At 38.4% G+C, this 21238-nt stretch overlaps 1 protein-coding gene across 1 annotated transcript in view; it reads left to right on the top strand.

Moving 5' to 3' along the window:
- Positions 1-21238, top strand: part of SNX1 (sorting nexin 1) — a 35853-nt gene that overhangs the window by 1477 nt on the left and 13138 nt on the right. Inside the window, exons 2-4 of the mRNA XM_007165988.3 lie at positions 13365-13476; positions 17131-17258; positions 17808-17874. Coding sequence (XP_007166050.1) covers positions 13365-13476; positions 17131-17258; positions 17808-17874 — 307 coding nt within the window. The remainder of the gene's footprint in view (positions 1-13364; positions 13477-17130; positions 17259-17807; positions 17875-21238) is intronic.

Below are 21238 nucleotides of genomic sequence, written 5' to 3'. Positions count from 1 at the left end.
GCTGAGATGGTAGATAGTCAGACTGAACATCTGAAAACAGAGACTCTGGCTCTGAAAGCAATTGGTCACATAGGTAAATGATGATTTATTTTTCAAAAAGGACCCTGGAAGGATAATTGTTATTTTCTAAAGTTCTCTAAGTAAGTTCAAGAGGCTGTGATTTGATTGGTCTCACCAGATTACTTCCCAGAGGCATCCATACTTGTCTCCTAAGAGAGCGAAAATACTTTGCCTAATTTCCATCTAAAGGGAGGAGGAGGGGGTCAGAATGAACTTGTTCTACCACAGAAAGCCAAATTATTTTTATTTAGATTTTGATCCAGGAAAATTGAGTTGCTGAGGGAACTAAAATGCCACCTGTAAGCCATTTTTTAGCAGCCTGTCCTGATGTTAATCTTAAGAAAGCCAAGACCCCAAGATTCCTCACTAGTTAGGCTGTGAATTTTTTGTTAAATAGTTATTAATACAAATTATATTACAATAAATGCTTTAGTTGTGAGCCAGTGTGAGAAGATGGATTGCAGTGCTTCTGTATCTTAAGGAACAAGACTGAAGAATAAAGTAATTAAGAAAGTGGGCTTTGAAGCCTGGTTTAAATCCAGGCTCTGTTACTTGCTGGCTTAACCTTGGGCAGGGTACTTATTTACTCTGTACAGTTTCCTCACCTGTAAAATGTGAATAGTAGTAGTATTTACCTCCACCATTATTGTGAGGATTAAATTAGAATACCTGTAAAACACTTAGAACAGTTGAGCATTTTGTAAACTAGAATTACTCGAAGAATCAAAAAACCCACAAAATCTAATAATGAATTAGAAAAGTTTAATTAATTAATCCTAAAAATGGTTAATATAATTTATCGAAATCAAACTGGTAATAAGATTGATTTGATTAAAAGCCATCAAAGTAGGCACTTAATGACTTCAGTAGCATCCTACTGATTTAAGTTTATCTTCATACTGGGTTTTGTTGCATGTTGGAGGCAAAGAGAGGAGCATTAAAGAATTGAGAAGCTGAGGCATATAAAGTTTAAAACTCATTTTTGGTATGCATGTAATTTCCTGGACATTGATGTAACAGCTGCTGCTGTTAATTATCCCATCTGCTCTCTTTTAGAGCCCAAGAGGCTTTGTTAATATGGTAATAAAAATATAATTTGATTTCTAATGGAAGGAGAAGCCCCTGATATGCATTTTAGGATATACAAACCAATTATTTGAATGGGATAGACTGGAGTTAAAAGAATTATTAAAACAAATCTGAAATCATTGCCTTAAGCCTGAAAACCACCTTGTGGAAGGTCTGGTTCTTAAGAATACTCAAGACCTTATCTTCTTTATGCCTCTTACTTTGTGGACCTATGAATAAAAAGGTCTAAAATTTTAAATATATTATCTGAATCTTTGATTGGACCTGAATCCAGATATGTATCTATTTAGTTAAAACTTTCTTAGTTCTAGGATAGGATTAATTTTTCCTTTAGTAAAAAGAGAGACTAAATTGGAGCCCCTTTTTGGTTCTTCTAATTCTTAAAATTGTTATGTTAAAAAGACTAAATAGCATACATGTTTTTACATCTCATTTGAGCTCACTGGTCTTATTTGCATACTTCTAAACCGGAAAGATAAAATTGAAGCAAGTTCTTTATCTGCTTTCCCAGAAACTCTTGTATGCCCATCTCTTTTTAGCAGTATGCAAGGACCACCATTAGATTTGCCCTCTGAATAAAAGGAGAACTGTGGTGGCCTTTCTCATGCTGAGAAAAAGGAGGGAAACATAGATTAATGATATCTTGGTTCAGGTTTTGGCCAAATTTGGTAACTTCTTCATTTGATGATGTATTATACCAATTAGATTTTTTTTTTCTCATCACTCTTATTCTTAAATTGAAACCCTCGTAATTAGAGAAATGGCCAGAAAAAAAGAATAGGATAAAGACAAAATAGCAGGGGACTTGAAAATGAAAAGTCATATGTTGAAAAAATTGTCTTTGGCTAATCAAGACTTATTTACATATTTCCACTGGTGTTAAAGAACAATATCACTAGCCTTTATTGGTAGTCAAAAGTCAAGGATAGCAATTGGCTTCTGATTGACAATGTTTTATGGACTATAGGGAATTATATAAACATAAGTTATATATTAACATTTAGACAGAAAAGGACATGGTATTTTTAGAATCCAGTCCTACATCTATGATCAATATAACATGTATCCTGAGGGGGAAACAAATCAGCTTTTTTAAAATTGTGGTATAAAACACACAACAAAATTTATTATCATAACCATTTTAAATTGTACAGTTCAGTAGTGGTAAGTATACTCACATTTGTGTGAAACAGATCTCCTGCATTAAATAACAACTCCCCTTATCCCCCTCCCCTGGGCCCCTGGTAACCACCGTTCTACTTTCTCTTTCTGTGAATTTGACTGCTTTAGATAACCTCATAAAGTGGACTCATACAGTATTTATCTTTTTTGTGACTGGTTTATTTCACTTAGCACAGTATCCTCAAGATTCAGCCATGTTGTAGCATGTATCATAATTTCCTTCCTTTTTAAGGCTGAATAATATTCCATCAGATGTATATACCACATTTCGTTTATCCATACATCCTTCAGTGGACATTTGGGTTACTTCTACCTTTTGGCTCTATGAGTAGTGCTGCTATGGGTATGCAAATATCTCTTTGAGACCCTGCTTTCAATTCTTTTGGATATATACTCGGAAGTGGGATTGCTGGATCATAAGGTAGTTCTATTTTTAAGTTTTTGAGGAACCTCCATACTGTTTTCCATAGCAGTTGCACCATTTTACAATGTTATCTCAGCTCTTTTTTTAAGACCAGTTTATTTCCTTTTGAGTGCTTATAGGATAACTTTTTTAGATCTGGATATTAGTTGGTAATTTCATTAAAAACTCTAAGGAAATTGATAGTTTAACTGGCTAAGATTTTAATTCTCTGTTCTGCAAAATGCGTGGTTGCTATTCCCAAAGGTATAACATGTCCTCAGTAAGTTTCTTGATACTGTCCTTTCTCTGTTCCTAATCAGACTTCTTTTTTTTTTTTTTTTAATAAATTTATTTATTTATTTATTTATGGCTGTGTTGGGTCTTCGTTGCTGCGCATGGGCTTTCTCTAGTTGCGGCGAGCGGGGGCTACTCTTTGTTGCGGTGTGCAGACTTCTCATTGCGGTGGCTTCTCTTGTAGTGGAGCACGGGCTCTAAGCGCACGGGCTCAGTAGTTGTGGCTCGCAGGCTCAGTAGTTGTGGCACACGGGCTTAGCTGCTCCGCGGCATGTGGGATCTTCCTGGACCAGGGCTTGAACCCGTGTCCCCTGAATTGGCAGGTAGATTCTTAACCACTGCACCACCAGGGAAGTCCCCTAATCAGACTTCTTAAAGTTAATCTATACAACAGTATTTTAAAACAGATTTAATACTTAGTTTCTTTAGTTGATGGTATAGTCATTTACAGCTAATATTAGTAAATAGTCATGGGTAACTGTCTGTCTAGTTTGTAGTATTTTCTATAGGCATATTGTCTCAAACACTTGTTTTTGGAGCTAACATCACATCAGGTGGTCAGATCTGATCAAAAGATCAGAAGTTGAAATTACACATTTTTCACACAGGTCTGATACAGATGTTCTTGGAAAAGTCAGTAACTGGTGTTTTGTCTAAAGATTCATTTTAATGCTCAGTTCAAATTGTAAACTTCTAATAAGTTTAGATTTTCCTGAAGTACATAGACTCATTGGTTTCTTGATCATAGACTTGTACTAGCAGTTAACCTAGCTTTCAAGGTTATGAAGGAGGAGCTCACAAAAGTAGTTACAAAACACTTTTGGAGAAAGGGGCATGAGAGAAGGCTTTTAAAGATGACTAATAAGGGGCTTCCCTGGTGGCGCAGTGGTTGAGAGTCTGCCTGCCGATGCAGGGGACACGGGTTCGAGCCCTGGTCTGGGAAGATCCCACATGCCACGGAGCAACTAGGCCCGTGAGCCGCAGTTACTGAGCCTGCGCGTCTGGAGCTTGTGCTCCGCAACAAGAGAGGCCGCGATAGTGAGAGGCCCGCGTGCCGCGATGAAGAGCAGCCCCCACTTGCCGTAACTGGAGAAAGCCCTCGCACAGAAACGAAGATCCAACACAGCCATAAATAAATAAATAGATAGATATCTAGATAGATAGATAGATAGATAGAAAAGTTGATTTAAAAAAAAAAAGATGACTAATAAGAACCCAACTTAAAATGTATTTAAAATAAGAGTTGGGGGGGCTTCCCTGTGGCACAGTGGTTAAGAATCTGCCTGCCAATGCAGATTGGCAGGGTTCGAGCCCTGGTGTGGGAAGATCCCACGTGCTGCGGCGCAACTAAGCCCGTGCGCCACAACTACTGAGCCTGTGCTCTAGAGCCCTCAAGCCACAACTATTGAGCCCACGTGCCACAACTACTGAAACCCGCGCGCCTAGCACCCATGCACCGCAACGAAGAGTAGCCCCCACTCACCGCAACTAGAGAAAACCCGCACGCAGCAACGAAGACCCAACTCAGCCAAAATAATAAATAAATAAATATGAAATAAAATTAGAGTTTGGGGCTTATGAGAGAAGCAACTAAGGTTGTGATCCGACCTCTAGGTTCTGTAGGGAGTTGCTGCCCCTTTACTTACTCAGATGTCAGGGTAACTCTAATGACTTGGCCACTTGCGATTCGTTTGGCTGGGAGAAGGCAGAGGAAAAAGAACACTCTAATTTCTCTCCCTTGGTCCTCAGATCTTCTCAGCACTCTTCAATAACTGCTGTCATAAATAAATCATGAGTAGTTGATAGTTACTAGAGCAAGTAGCCATAAGTATCTCATCTCCAGGAAAAGCCTGTTGCTCAACTTTGTCTGGCTTATTCTTTTGCTTAGTCAAATGGACAGCTGGGGCTTCGTTTTGCTTTCAGAGCAGATTTGAACTGGGTTTGTTTTGCTTTTTCAATTTAGAAGCTAATGCACCATTAGTACTCTGATCCTTCTTCAGTTCCAGGCCCTTCCCAGTTATATTAGTTTGAGACCCCAAAAATTTGGTATGGAAGTTACACCAGAGGATTCAGTAGACTGTCTGTAGCTAAATTTTGGTAGATCATGGATGGCCTTTCACTTTGAGGTCTCTACTGCACTTGCTCATGGTTTTCCTTTACTAGCTCAGTGGTCAGTTTCAGGCTCATTTTCCCCACCCTTCTAGCTCCCCCTTTTCCATTTTCATTAGTCCTAGAGGAACTAGCTCAGAGGTTCTCTACCTTTTTTGTGTCATGGACCCATTAGCAGTCCAGGGAAGTCTGTGGACCCATTCTCAGAATAATGTTCTTAAATGTATAAAATATATAATATTACAAAGGAAACCAATTACTGAAATGTAATTATCAAAACATTAAAACAATTTTATGTTATATGCTTTTTAAAAAATGCTTTAAATAATATCTAGGGATAGGTCTAATAACTACCGTGATTTTTAAATTGAGATGAGCATAAATGATATTTTAAGGTCTGTAATAACTAATATCAAATAAAAATATCTAATTTTTATTAGCTATGTCTCAGGTACTGCTGCTACTCATGGTTTGTTGCCTGTCTTTATAATTGAAGAAAATGCTGAATTTCAGTTAGAGGTTAGTGAAAAGTAAATTGTAATTTTATTCCCATTTAAATTCATAGGCCCAATTCTCAATTCTGTGGTTCACGGACCCCACATAAGAATCCCTACTTTAACTCCTTAAGTTATGAGAGGGGGTAATATTGTGAAATCATTTGGGTTAGTTAGATATTCACCCAGTTTGTAGAGTAAGATGTACCAAATCCAGTGGACACTTAATGTCCATTCTCCTAAGCACAGAAACTTTTAGTGCATCTGTGCCATTTTTGAAACATGGTGTGGGAGAGGAGTCACCGCTTGCGGTAGGCAGAATGACTTCCCCCTCCAGCATATCCACTCCTATTCCCGGAACCTGTGAAGGTCTCAGGTTACAAAGCGAAGGGTAAACTTGAAGTTGGGATTAAGGTTGCTAATCAGCTGACCTTAAAGTAGGGAAATTATCCTGGATGATCTGAGTAGGCCCAGTGTAACCAACCACAAGGATCCTTTAAAAATGGAAGAGACAGAGAGTCACTACCTTCAGAAGAAAGGCACAGAGAGATGTAACATTGTTGGCTTTGAAGATGGAGGAAGTGGGCCATGAGCCAAGGAATGTAGGCAGCTTCTAGAAGCTAGAAAGAGCAAGGAAACAGATTCTCCCCTAGAACCTCCAGAAAGGAGTGCAGCCCTGATGATACCTTGATTTTAGCTCAGTGAGACCTGTATTGACTTCTACAGAACTATAAATTAATAAATTTCCATTGTTTAATCTGTTAAATTTGTGATAATTTGTCACAGCCATGATAGAAAACTAATACACTGCCCCACTTAGCTCATTTCTCCCCAGAAGTAAAGGTGGCAAAAGGAGCAGTATTTCATGCCAGGGTCTTCCAGTGTAAATTTTTTTTTCTTTTTTTTTTTTTTTGGCTGCGTTGGGTCTTTGTTGCTGTGCGTGGGCTTTCTCTAGTTGCGGCGAGCGGGGGCTACTCCGTTGCGGTGCGCGGGCTTCTCATTGCGGTGGCTTCTCTTGTTGCGGAGCACGGGCTCTAGGCGCGCAGGCTTCAGTAGTTGTGGCACGTGGGCTTAGTTGCTCCACGGCATGTGGGATCTTCCCAGACCAGGGCTCAAACTCGTGTCCCCTGCATTGGCAGGCAGATTCTTAACCACTGCGCCACCAGGGAAGCCCTACCAGGGTAATTTTTAAAGACTTCATGACTGCCGTTTTATCATCTGGGTATAACTTCTGGGGTTGACTTATTCCTAATTGTCCTTTCCTTGTCACACAATTCCGTAGCTCCATCTTGCCTTAACTAAATTATCCTAATTTTCCATCTGAAAATGAGTATGTACCCAGTTTTCCAGAAGCACCGTTACTTGAGCTTTTTATTTGGATTCATCCTCTAAATGCAGTTGAGAATTTCAATTGTACTACCCTTCTGAGGTCCCTTGAACATAATGCAAAGATTCTGCCTGGAGCAAAGAGCAATTGAGCAACATGAGGAAGAATCACAACTGGTTAACCTAAACGGAAGATACCCAGAATCACAGCAGTACTTTTCAGTACTGAATGGCTGTGTCGGCTCTGGGGGACAGGAAGCCCACATCTGTCCTTCCCTGAGCTAAGAAAATTTCATTAGTAGCCTGAGCCTCATGGTTTGAAGCCAGTAATTGGCAAGGAATACCTGTTTGCTCTTAACACAATTGCTGTCTTGCTGGCATATCTTTCTAGTGACTCTCTGAGAATTAGGATTAGGCTGTCTGAGTGCTCTTGTAATTATAAACAGAAGCACAAGAACCCAGAGAATACTGTTCCTCTGAGCCCTTCCTTAGACAGCCAAAATGATTGAAGACACATCGACATATGGACCGGTGGTGAGCACTGAAGATGCAGTTGCCTATAGAATTCAGACTTAAGGAGGAATAAGAAGGAGAGAGCATCATATGTCATGGTCGTACGCTCTGACACTACAGATATAAAACAACTATATTTTTTAAAAAGGAAAGGGAATGGGGATAACATTTGCAAAAAACTGTTTAACTCTTTTCAGTAATCATAGTAGTTGGAGATAGTATCAGCATTGTTATCCTGAGACTGTAATGTGGGATAAATCAAGTGAATACTTATGAGACAGTCTAATTCTATCATCCGCTGTGTTCTTGAGAATCAGAATTCTTATATGAAAGAAAGGAGACTTGAGATTTGTAGTCTTGATATTTGAATGGAAACTGTCAGTATGAACACATGAAACATTTAGAAAACAAATGTGTGTGTCTATATCTATCTACTGAAAAGCTCTAGAAACACTGATGAACCCAGGTACCTCTGAATACCCCTAGTGCTCAGATCGTGGTCTTGAAATACTATTTCAAGAAACCAGGGCTTCTTGTTCTCGTAGAACAGGCTGATTTCAGGTGTGAGGTAGGAAACGTACAAAAAGAGCCTGGACAATCTTGTCATTACAGGTAACAAGGAAGCTGTCAAAGACTACAGGGTCACATCAAAAATACTCAGAGCCAACTTGAAGAGGTTCCCACTGGCCAAAGATGGAATGATTTGAGCTTAAGTAATGATAATAACGACCATGAATTGCAACACATAAAATATATATGAATTGTAAAACAGTATGGAAGTTTCTTAAGAAACTAAAAATGGAACTACCATATGACCCAGCAATTCTACCTGGGTGTATAACCATAAAACACTAATTTGAAAAGATAATGCACCCCAATGTTCGTAGCAGCATTATTTACCATTGCCAAGATATGCAAGCAACCTAAGTGTCCATCAGCAGATGAAGGGATTAAGATGTGGTGAAAAAAAATATACACACACACACACACACACACACACACACACACACAATGGAATACTACTCAGTCATAAAAAAATGAAATTTTGTCATTTGCAACAATAGGAATGGACTTGGAGGGTATTATACTAAGTGAAATATGTCAGACAGAGAAAGATGAAAGACAAATACTGTATGATATCACTTATATGTGGAATCTGAAAAATACAGCAAACTAGTGAATATAACAAAAAAAGAAGCAGACTCACAGATATAGAGAACAAACTAGTGGTTACCAGTAGGGAGAGGGAAGGGAAAGGGGTAATATAGGGATAGGGAATTAAGAGGTACAAAGTACTATGTATAAAATAAATTACAAGGATATATTGTATAACACAGGGAATATAGCCAATATTTTATAATAACTATAAATGGAGTATAACCTTTAAAAATTGTTAATCACTGTTCTGTACACCTGTAACTTATACAATATTGTACATTAACTATACTTCAATAAAAAATAAATTTAAAAAATTTCATCACAGAAAATAGTTTTATCTATTGCCTAGAAATTTAGCCCCCTTCAGAGTTTTGTGACTTACTATTAAGAGATTTTTAAAATATGGATTATAAAGCAAGCCTTATTTTTAGTATTGATTTTGTCACTCTGTAATCAGTGTGCCTCTGCCCCCAAAAATGAGTCCTTCCTAAAATTTAAACTGTTGCTTCAAAATTAGCTTTTTAATATAAATCATTCTTTAATACTGATGAAAATTAGCCTTTTAACCTTGGGCATGGCATATGAAATATGTTATGTTTTAATGCCAGGTGGCTATTTATTTTGATGAGAAGTAAGCTATTATTATAAACTCTAGTCTCATGAAAGACTTGTTTTCTATTAACAGTCCTGTATAAATGTTGGATACCATGAACAGGGGTTCATTTCTTCTTATCCTTAAAAATAGTTCTACTCAGCTTCTCTTGCATTTGATTTTAAGTAAAACTTGAGAATATGCCTCAAAGGACAACTGTGTGCTGGGTATTCTTCAGCCTAAAGAAATAGGCCAGTGCCAATCCAAATCAGTCAATTGAAAATAAATTTGCTAAGATCAAAAATAAAACAAAGAGAAAAGAGATAAAATTGGGGGCGTGGGTACTATACAATATGCCGGAGAGAGAGTTAAAATACTTATGTAAGAGAAGTGTACATCTAAGTAATGCTAACTTAGCATAGAAAAATGGGCAAAGAACATCAAAACACATCACAGGGATTCAGATGGCCAGTAAACATGTGGGAACAAGACAACTTATAACTAGTTAACCTACAAAGATTTTTTAGAGAGAGAGAGAATGCTTAATGTTGCTATGGGAGTGTGGGGTGGGGGCCTGGGGGTGGATGCAAATTGTGATCTTTCTGGAAGGGAGCTTAGTAGAGCCTTTGAAAATTTCGTTGAATAATTCTGCTTAAGAATCTATCCCAAGGAAATAATCAGATGTAGACTTATATATAGGGATAGACATCACCATATTTTTTGTGATGATAAAAATAAAAACCTGGAAACTGTCTAAATGCCCATCATTAGGGAAATGACTATGTTGTAGTATACCCATATGATAGAGAGTTAAGTCACTAAAAGTGGGATTTTTGTACAACCTTAATGACATGAAAAACCTGCTCAGACGGCAAAGGGGGCAAAAACAGAATACTAAGTTTTATGTACATAGATTAATTTTATAAAAGAACTACTGAGGAAAAATTAGAATAGTAAATACAGTAATCAGTCTAACTATGTTCAGCTTTCCTAGAACTCAGCCTTGAGTGGTTTTTGGAATGGAGTCCCAGGGTATATTTGAGGAGCAGTTTTCTCTTCTCAAAGGTAGTTGTTACCTAGCTTACTAAGGGTGCACAAGCTTTTGTTTTCATCACAGTTCTAGTCAAGCAACGTATGGTTTGGGCTTGAAGGGGATCTGGTAGAGGAAGAATGACAAGTAGTTGTGCTCTAGTTGTCACCACAGTATCCCATCCATCTGGGTCTGTCTTTTCTGATTAGTATAGGGAAAGACAGACTGCTATTCTTTTTTTTTTTTGATTGAAGTATAGTTGATTTACAATGTTGTGTTCGTTTCTCGTGTATAGCAACTTGATTCAGTTATATGTGTGTGTGTGTGTGTGTTTGGTTATATATGTGTATATATTCTTTTTCATGTTCTTTTCCATTATGGTTTATTACAAGATATTGAATATAGTTCCCTGTGCTATATAGTAGGACCTTGTTGTTTATCTATTTTATATATAGTAGTTTGTATCTGCTAATCCCAAACTCCTAATTTATCCCTTCCCCATCCCCTTTCCCCTTTGGTAACCTTAAGTTTGTTTTCTGTGTCTGTGAATCTGTTTCTGTTTTGTAAATAAGTTCATTTGTATCATATTTTAGATTCCACGTGTAAGTGATATTATATTTGTCTTTTTATGTCTAGCTTCACTTAGTATGATAATCGCTAGGTCCATGCAATATGGCTGAGTAGTATTCATTGTATATATATACCACATCTGCTTTATCCATTCATCTATCAGTGGACATTTAGGTTGCTTCCATGTCTTGGCTATTGTAAATAGTGCTGCTGTGAACATTGGGGTGTGTGTATCTTTTTGAATTAGAGTTTTCTCTGGGTATATGCCCAGGAGTGGGATTGCTGGATCATATGGCAACTCTACTTTCAGTTTTTTAATGAATCTCAATACTGTTTTCCATAGTGGCCGCACCAATTTACATTCCCACCAACAGTGTAAGAGGGTTCCCTTTTCTCCACAGCCTCTACAGCATTTGTTATTTGTAGACTTTTTAATGACGGCCCTTCTGACCCGTGTGAGGCAATACCTCATTGTAGTTTTGACTTGCATTTCTCTAATAATTAGCGATGTTGAGCGTCTTTTCGTGTGCCTGTTGGTCATCTGTATGTCTTCTTTGGAGAAATATTTATTTAGGTCTTCTGCTCATTCTTTGATTGGGTTGTTTGGTTTTTTGTTATTGAGTTGTATGAACTATTTGTATATTTTGGAAATTAAGCCCTTGTCGGTCTCATCGTTTGCAAATATTTTCTCCCAGACAGACTGCTATTCTAGCATTGCTCCAGAAAATTTTCTTAATCTTTAAACTTCCAAGTTTAGATGATAAAACAGAAATGGAAAGGTGGCTTTATTCATCTTCGTATCACAAGAATGGGTTCTTCTCGGTGTTGTTAAAAATGGGTAAAATCTAACCTGTTCTTTTCCTGTTGCTTTAGTCTCTCTGGTGAGCTACTAGTAAATTACATTTATATATGTATATTCTTGATGTATCTGAGTTTTAATCTCTCTTAGATCTCCATCTAGAGGCGACTGGTATTAGTGGGAACTGAATTAAAAGACATCAGATGGCTTTTTATGAGATTCCCTATACTGTACAAGAGCACAAGAGCATGTATAGGATGGACGTGTGTATGTAAGAAACTAGTTGGCAATTTAAGAGGCAAAAGGGAAGTGTAGGGTTTGGTTTTGCCCTATTATTTGTCGTCTGTGTCTCGGCAGTGATTTTTTTTTTTTTTTTGGTTGTTTCTTAAGATTGTGGAAGCAGCTAGAAGACAGGATCACTGTCTCTAACAGAATTGGTAACATTTAAGCATATACAACTAAAAGCTCATTAAATTTTATTAGCATAGAAAATTTCGTTGTTTGCTAGTATAAATCTACATATTGGTAACAGCTTCTTTCCCTGAAGGTGGCACCGGTACTGGGATGGAGCTGTTTGCATGACAGATTCAAAGTGCCCAATAAATCTGTCATTTCACTTTGTTCTGTTTGACTCAGAAAGGGCCTGTTTCCAAGGAGCAAACACCCTCAGATTTGTTAAGGAAATGTTTCATAAAAGATTCCTTAAGTCAGGTCTTTTTTTTTTTTTTTTTAGCCGCGCCGTGCGGCAAGTCAGGTCTTTTAACTGATTTGGCCTTGGGGTCTGACTTCAAAACCCTTTAATATGACACCATGGCTTTTGAAGCCAGATTCTCAGCTTTCTGTTCGTTTTCTACACAATTCAGCTTTGTTCACTCTGGTACCGGTCTGGGGCCTCACCCCACCCTTGCTTGCGGCGGATCACTGAGCTTTTGATAAAGGCCATGGATTGACTGTATTTTCACCATGTGCCCATAGGCTAAGCATGGCTGTTTTTTCTTCTGCTAGCCTGACACGAGTCTGGTTGAAAATTGTGTCTCTATAAGTTAAGGATGAAAAGATAAGTTACATTTACAAACAACATTAAAGTGTCATACCTTCCTTTGCCTGTCAGGAGGGTCGGTAATATCCACACAAATGGGCTTCAGTGAATGGTTCAGCCAAGGCCACAAAATAAGTCAGGATCAGAGCTTGAATTATGGTCTCCAGTGTGGTGTCCTGGACACAAGAATGTGCCCTGTCAGCATTTGAAAGAATAAAGGTCATCAACTGAGGAGAAATGCATTTGGACAGGTTCTTTTGAAAATTATCTTTGTATACACATACCCATGTTGGCATCATGTGCTTTGGGGTAGGGCACTTCAGCAGGGTTATAGTGTTAGAAATTAACCCTAAAATGTGTGAGTTTATTTTAGCTCTGTGATCACTCAGGCCACGCTTACATCACTAATAATGATTTGCTGCTTAATTAAACTGGCTGACTAGTGATCCTGTCTTCCCCTAAACACCTGGGGGAGCAACTGAGGGGTGCATCAAAGTCACTTTCTAGGTTGGTTTGTTTTTTGGTGATTTTTTTTGGCTGTGTGGAACAGCATGGGGGATCTTAGTTCCCTAACCAGGGATCGAACCCGTGTCCCCTGCAGTGGAAACGCAGGGTCTTAACCACTGGGCCGCCAGGGAAGTCCTCTAGGTTTGTTTTTAATGGTACAATTTTATTCACAGTATTCAGAGTATTTCTTTGTTTTCAGAGTAAGCCCCAGTCTCCAAAGAGAATTGCTTCCCTTCTTCCCATCAACAGTGGCTCCAAAGAAAATGGGATCCATGAGGAACAAGACCAAGAGCCACAGGATCTCTTTGCAGGCAAGTACGGACTCAAAACTTAAGCTAGGAATCTTCTAAGTTGCTGAGTTAAAGTAAAAAGCTATATGTATATGAGAAACACAACTCTACGTAAGATACTATTGTGGAGGATTCCAAAACATAATAAAAGGCAGTACCTGCCATCACAATTCTTACAGGTTTAGGGAGTAAGACATAAATATACAGTTATTTAAGAATGTGAGTTAGGGCTTCCCTGGTGGCGCAGTGGTTGAGAATCTGCCTGCCAATGCAGGGGACACGGGTTCGAGCCCTGGTTTGGGAAGATCCCACATGCCGTGGAGCAGCTAGGTCCGTGAGCCACAACTACTGAGCCTGCGCGTCTGGAGCTTGTGCTCCGCAACAAGAGAGGCTGTGACAGAGAGAGGCCCGCGCACCGCGATGAAGAGTGGTCCCCACTTGCCACAACTTGAGAAAGCCCATGCACAGAAACGAAGACCCAACACAGCCAAAAATAAAAATAATAAATAAATAAATAGTAATTTAAAAAAAAAGAATGTGAGTTCGACAAATTGTTAAACAGTAATATAAATGTGGCCAGAGGACTGATAGAAATATTAGGTCACAGGAGCTCAGAGGGGTCTGAGGTGAGACTAAAGCAGTGGTTTTAGACTTTTATGACCAAGACTCATAGTAAGAAATACATTTTGTGTCATAATCCAAAATATTTATGCACTTGTATAAAACTAAAAGTTTTATTAAATGACTTGCCCTTACTACGCTGCATACAATCTGAAATTTTCTATTGTTTCTCTTTTTTTAAAATGCTGTTTGTAACACACTGAATCACTGTCACAATTCCCCAGTGAACAACAACCTGCTGTTTGAAAAACACTAGTATAGAACAGAGTTTCTCAATCTTGGCACTATTAACATTTTGGGCCCAATAATTTTTTATTGAGAGGGACTGTCCTGTTCTCAACAAAAGGTGGTCCTTCTCCTGCACCACCCTCAAAGACATTCAAAGACATTTGGCAATGGTTGGAGACATTTTTGTGTGTCACACCTGGCAGTGCTGCTGGTATCTGCTGAGTAGAGGCCATGGATGCTGCTAAACACCCCACAGTACACAGGCAGCCCCTCACCAAAAAGAATTATCCAGCCCAAAATGTCAGTAGTGCCCTCATGGATAAGCTCTGCTCTAGAGTGATCTTGTAAGACTTCTTGGAAGAAGCAGGATTTATGTAGGAAAAAGAGAAAGGGTGCAAATGGTTAGGCAGGAAGTATATGGTGTGTTTGAGGGACAGTCAGTAAACTCAGTGGGCCAAAACAGGGGCTTCTTAGAGATGCCATGGAAGATAAGTCTGGAAATGTTGTTTAGGAGGATTTTAGATATCAGTAATAATTAGAATTTGAATTTTCATCCTAGTGCCAATTAAGAGTCGTTGGTATTTCTGAGTAAGGAAAGTGATATGGGCAAAGTGAGGAAAGACTGACCTGGTAGAATTATTATATAAAACGGATTGCAGTGGACAAAGACTGGAGATGTCAGAAGGCAATCACAATTAGTTCAAGAATGAAATGGTAAAGACCAAAAATCAGGTAATGGAAATAGGAAAAGAAAGGTGAAAACTTTTCAAAAACTGAAATCAACAAAATCTGGTGTTGGTGATTGGATATAACAGGTGTCCAGAAATAAGGATTGAAGACAGTCAAAAGTTTCAAGCCCAAGGATTAGGAAGAAAGTGGTACCATTTTGAGAACTACATACTACAGAAGAAACTAGCTTTGAGTTGGAGGGTGGGGAGAGTGAGTTTGGGTTTTAGATATTTTAAATTTTAAATGTGGGGATCAGCTTCCTAGAGGTGGTAATTGAAACTGCCATGTGAATGAGACCCTCAAAGGAGAGAATGATAAGGAAGGGAAGAGATGAGAGGGTGGACTTGGGAAGGGAAGATCTTGGGAGGACTCTCACATTTGAACTCAGTGCAAAATTAAGACATGACAAGGGAAGAAGAGGTTAGAAGAAGGAATATAAAGATTTCAAATATTTTCCAATTCCTTTCCTCTCTGAAACTTAAGTGCCCACTGTTCATTCTGCTAATGTTTACATTTTGGGTAAAATTTCTGGAGGAGAAATGCAAATAATGAATCATCTAGTTATATGGCAGACTGCAAAGAAGGTTTTTCTATCTTTGGGAACTTAACATTTATATGATTTGCCCTTTAAGAAGACCTGAAATCTTGGTGTGACTGAGTTACGCCCATGGTTGGGTTTTACGTATGAACATGTAGAAGATCTTTATTAGGGACATATTTATTGCTGATGAAGGTTCTGATTTACTTCATTCCCCAACTGTTTTCATAAGCAGCCAATGCCTGCCTCATTACTAAGAAAGGAACATAAGATATCTATAGAAAGGAATGCCTACAGTGGTACATTTAGTTTAGAACTCGAGTAGTTTCTCAGATATTTCAGTTATTGACTGTGGAAATTTAAATGTTCTGATACTTTCTACATGATTAGTTTAGTGATGGTCAGAATCTCTGTGATGGAGTCCAGTGGCTCTTCCATTATTCTTATCAAGAGTACAAAGAAAAAAGAATTTTTGATGTAAGTTTTGTCACATTTGTCACAGGACTCTCAATAAAAACTGCACAGCTCTTCAAAAGGCTTTTAGTAGCACTCTAATAAGCCAAAGGTTTTAAATGTTTAGCTAAATTCCTGTTTAGCTAAACAGTTAGCTAAATTCCTGTTTCGTTTTCAATCACATTTATTGGATTGGATAACTTAATTATTTATGTGGTGCCTGCATGATATGAATATCTTAAACATACTTTAGCTGGTTGCTTGCTTCAAAGAATCCTATCACCCTAGCATGTTCATTATGCATACTTTTTGTGTGGTTTGTACTCCTACAGTAGGGCTGGATTATATTACCACCTCTCTTTTCCTGATGAGGAAAAGAATCCTGATAGGATTCTGACAGTCTGGCAACCTTGTTTATAGACATGATTAACTTTTAATGATAATAACATTGATCTAGGACCTGGTTATGCCTTATAGACCCCTCTCTCTGGTTTCATTTTAGCTCCAAATGAAAGTCTAGAAAAGAAAAAGAAACAGTTCTCTTTGAATTCCCTAAGGCTAGAATTGAATACTTACTGATCAGGCCAAACCCTAATGGATATTTATATTTTTCTTTATTAAAAAGAAAAAAACAATCTTAGTTATTTATGTTTTGAACGTCTAGCTCCATTGCTCCAAGTTGAGAGTGCATTCTTATTATTTGCCTAAGAAATTTTAATGCCTAAAAATGGTACATAATGCTCTTTTAAGTCCCCTCCCTAGAACACTTAGGGAATGAGTTGTTCTGTTCAACTGAGATTTTCCTAGACAAAGACAGCTCTTTAGCACTTTTTTTTTTTAACTTTTGATTAGAAAGATTTTCAGATATTGCAGTATCTTTTTATCCCCCTTGGACAGCGTATATCAAACATAACTTAATCTTTGCAAGATGATCTAAAACTGTAATTGTGAACATTCTTAAACTGTGGTAAAACAACAGTGTCATCCTCAGATGTGGCAAACAGTACTTTTTCCCCAGTGTTACTGCATTTGTATCTTAGGTCCATTTTTTCTAGCTTACAGTTTTTCTGACTCTTCTTTCATTATAAAATATCAACTATTTTTAGATGCCACAGTGGAGCTATCCCTGGACAGCACACAAAATAATCAGAAGAAGGTGCCAGCCAAAACACTCATTTCTCTTCCTCCGCAGGAGGCCACAAATTCTTCTAAGGCCCAGCCAAGCTATGAGGAGGTGAGAATTTGTGCTGTTGGTCTTCTTTTGGATGTTTAGGACTGTGCTGCCAGTCTGAAGTTCAGTTGAGTTTGAACCTTGAGATAACATTTATGACTCTTGAAGAAGACTCATGGTTAATGGACAGCCAAAATCCAATAAAGGACTCTTTCCTGGGCAGAGTATCTGTTACCCAGAAGATGGCACAGAGGCTTTCAATGGTCATTAATGATATTTAGTGTCCGAAGCTCCCATATTCAAGAGTATAGTGTCTCCTCATTCCCTCCTTAGCCTGACAGAGGCAAGTCTTCCAAAACCTAGTAATTATTCGTTATGATCAAAATAATGTTTTAAGAGAATAGATGTAACAAAGACCTTCGCGCAAGCTCCACCTTAAAGTAGTGGAAGTTGCTTCATCAGGATTGTTGGGAATGGACAGAGCTGAACATTGATGTGTAGAAGGATATATCTATATCTAATATATGTTATTATATTGATGTAATGTTAATGCAGAGTAAAATTAATATAGCCTTTTTTGGGGTATCTCACGATTTGTCTTCTCTTTAAAAGCTAGAGGAAGAAGAACAGGAAGACCAATTTGACTTGACAGTTGGTATAACTGATCCTGAGAAGATAGGTAAGTGTACTTGGGACTCCCTGTGATGTTAGGATATGGCTGTGGAAAGCACAGTTAGCTAATTTCTTAATGGTTACCTCCAGAGCTGAACTAGCTAGTGTGAAGTACTTCATCATTATCTTTCCTATGAAACTATGCCCCTTGCTATGCTTCCAAGGCCAGAAACAGTAGTTACCAGTACTTATTTAGGCCTTTTCTGGCTTAAGAAAGAAAAATCAGAAAATCAAATATTATTCGAATCCCTTTTTAAAAACCCAAAATTGGCTTCTCCCACAGAGTTGTTGACACCATTTTATTCCCTCTTGAGATCATAAATTCCATTTAAGCACCCTAAAAACACATGTTTTAAAATCTTGGGATGCTGGATTTATTTTTCCCTCAAGAAATTTGGATTTCTTGTTACATATCTTTTTACTATGTACTCTTGATATTCTAATAAAGTGGGGAAATCTGCATCTCTCTTTCATAGGTAAAGATTAAAGAACCCAGGTTGAATTTTGATCAAATTGAAATTAGATTTTCAAAAAGCACAATACTTAACTTTGACCAGAATGTGGATTTTTAGGATAGCCTTCCTGTGTCCCAAGCTTGTGAGACCTTTTAGTGAGCGGAGAGCAACAGGCCTCGACTTTCCTTGTTCCAGGTATAGTCCCTAAGAGAAGAGGCTGCACAGAGCTTTTTCCTCCTATTAAGTAGGGGTGATATTTGTATGGTTAAGAGGAAAAATGGGATTTCCAATCCTTTGTCTATTCTGAACTAGGAACAAGGATTTTTAAAATCTAATTAGACTTTATGCCGAAATGGTTTATCGTTAAACTGTAGAGTTTTACTTTTCCTAGACTGGTGCACTGGTAGGATGTTTATGAGCATCTTATACAATTCCCTCATCCACCAGTAGAGGAAATTGAGAACCAATAAATGAAATGTAGCTTTCCTGTCAGGTCACAATGTATGGCCTGTGGTAGAACCTGGACCAGAACTTTGGATTACATGTTTAGGATTCTCTCTTGCCTCTCTAATATTTATGAATATTCTATATGCACATTGATTTTAGGCTAGTTATTAGCTCCTTTAAATCCTTGGTAGAATAAAATAAATTATAAGTAAATAAAACTAATTGTTTTAACATTTAAAAGTCATGATGTTTGTACCAGGAGAGGGAGGGAGTGTGTTAGTTTCCTAGGACTTCTGTAACAAAGTACCACAAACGGGTGGCTTAAAACAACAGAAATTTATTCTCTCAGAGTTCTGAAGGCCAGAAGTCTTAAGTCATGGTGTTGGTGAGGCCATGCTTCCTCTGAAGGCACTAGAGAAGGACTGTTGCGTGCCTCTCCTCTAGCATTTGGAGCCTCAGGCATTCCTTGACTTATAGATGAATCACTCCAATCTCTGCCTTCATTGTCGCATGGCATTCTCCCTGGTGTCTTCACATCATCTTCCCTTTATGTGTGTCTGTCTCTGTCCAAAGGTCCCTTTTTTATGTAGACACCAGTCATATTGAATTAAGGCCCACCCTACTGACCCCATTTTCACTTGATTTCTTCTATAAAGACCCTGTTTTCAAATCAGGTCACATTCTGAGGTACCATGGGTTAGGATTTTCAACATATCTTTTTTAGGGGGACACAGTTCAACACGTAACAGTAATTTAAACATCCCATGGATCAGATTTATTTAAACACAAATCACTTTTGGTGATAAACCTTCATCCCCTTGCACCATAGTAGATTCTTAGTCATGTCGATGCCAAGAAACCAGCTACTTAAAGCATTTTCATGCTTCAAGATTCATATTGATCTTTGTAACAGCACCTTCTGTTTGCGTGGGCTGTTTACTCAACATGAGCTTCTCATTCCCACACACATCTAAATAAATTAGAATCTCACTACCAGGATATTGCTTTTTAGAGCCTTGGTAATTTGCATATGTCATTTTCAACTTCCTGAAATTATTTAGGAAATTAACAAATTTAAAACTGCTGCATTTCTGGGACATTTCCATATCTTAATAAGCTCTGGACATGAAAGTATGTCTCTTTTCTTACACGTTGCCTCAATAAAAACAGCTGATAAGCAGGCAGAGTGTCTGAAGATCCTACTTCGCTACTGTGTTCTTATGTATGTTTGCACTTAGTCATTCCTAATTGCAGGCACTAAATTATGGAATTGACCTTTTGGACATTTGACCATGACTATGCAACTGTGAATGAAAATTTGAAAGTTTATAAAGTAAATTTAGAATTTTTTCCTTTTATCAGTGGTAAGCATCCTTAGTAGTATTAGGCAATATAGTTTAAGTGGTTTAGAAGAGAAGTAACAGTGGTAATCAATATAAAGTAATTTCTAAAACTTAACTTATAGTTTCTGGGTTTTTTTGTTTGTTTTTTAACATCTTTATTGCAGTATAATTGCTTTACAATGGTGTGTTAGTTTCTGCTTTATAACAAAGTGAATCAGTTATATATATACATATGTTCCCATATCTCTTCCCTCTTGCGTCTCCCTCCCTCCCACCCTCCCTATCCCACCCTTCTAGGTGGTCACAAAGCACCGAGCTGATCTCCCTGTGCTATGCGGCTGCTTCCCACTAGCTATCTATTTTACGTTTGGTAGTGTATATGTGTCCATGCCACTCTCTCACTTTGTCACAGCTTACCCTTCCCCCTCCCCATATCCTCATGTCCATTCTCTAGTAGGTCTGTGTCACATTGCTCTTTTGGTAGGACTTGGATAGATGGAGAAAGCAAGCCCTCTCTTCCTGTACAGTCTCCAGCTTCTCTGTGTAATTTATAAAAGCAGTTATTCCCAGCCATCTCAGTGAACCCAAGTTGTAATATGTGACCCTGCGTGTCTAGAACTGCACGTTCCTACTCTGGGCCCTTACCCCAGGACCAGTTCAGAGGCTTTGGCAGCTAGTAATTGTTGACCTACGTTTTCCTGGTTGGTGTGGGGAAGAATCAGGGGGTGGGGAGGAAGGGAATGAAACCAGCCTAACGTGCCAGAGCCCAGCACTGGAGTTATGTCTGTCTCGAGTCCAATGTGTGTCTTTTCACTGCTCAGGGAGTCAATGGTACCTTTATGTCCCTAAGTGGTTGAGGTCAGGACACTACCACAGAGAAAAACAATTGCTTGAATCCCAAATTATTTAACAGTCAAAGCCTTTTTCAGAAAAATAATTCCTCCAGGAAAGAGAGATTTGTGTGACATCAGGCAGTCGAAGTGTCTTCCTGCCAGGCCCTTTGCTCTGGGTGAACATGCTAGATGAGAGGGGTCAGTGTCCCCCAGCACCAGTGGAGGGACCGGCGCAGTACTTCTGAAAGAGCAAATGGAGCCCAGAGCTAGCTTAGGGTAGAACTTCTTGTTTC

This window comes from Balaenoptera acutorostrata, chromosome 3 (genome assembly GCF_949987535.1).
Source record: "Balaenoptera acutorostrata chromosome 3, mBalAcu1.1, whole genome shotgun sequence".
NCBI classification, from domain to species: Eukaryota; Metazoa; Chordata; class Mammalia; order Artiodactyla; family Balaenopteridae; genus Balaenoptera; species Balaenoptera acutorostrata.
This window is presented reverse-complemented; position numbering and strand designations above follow the sequence as displayed.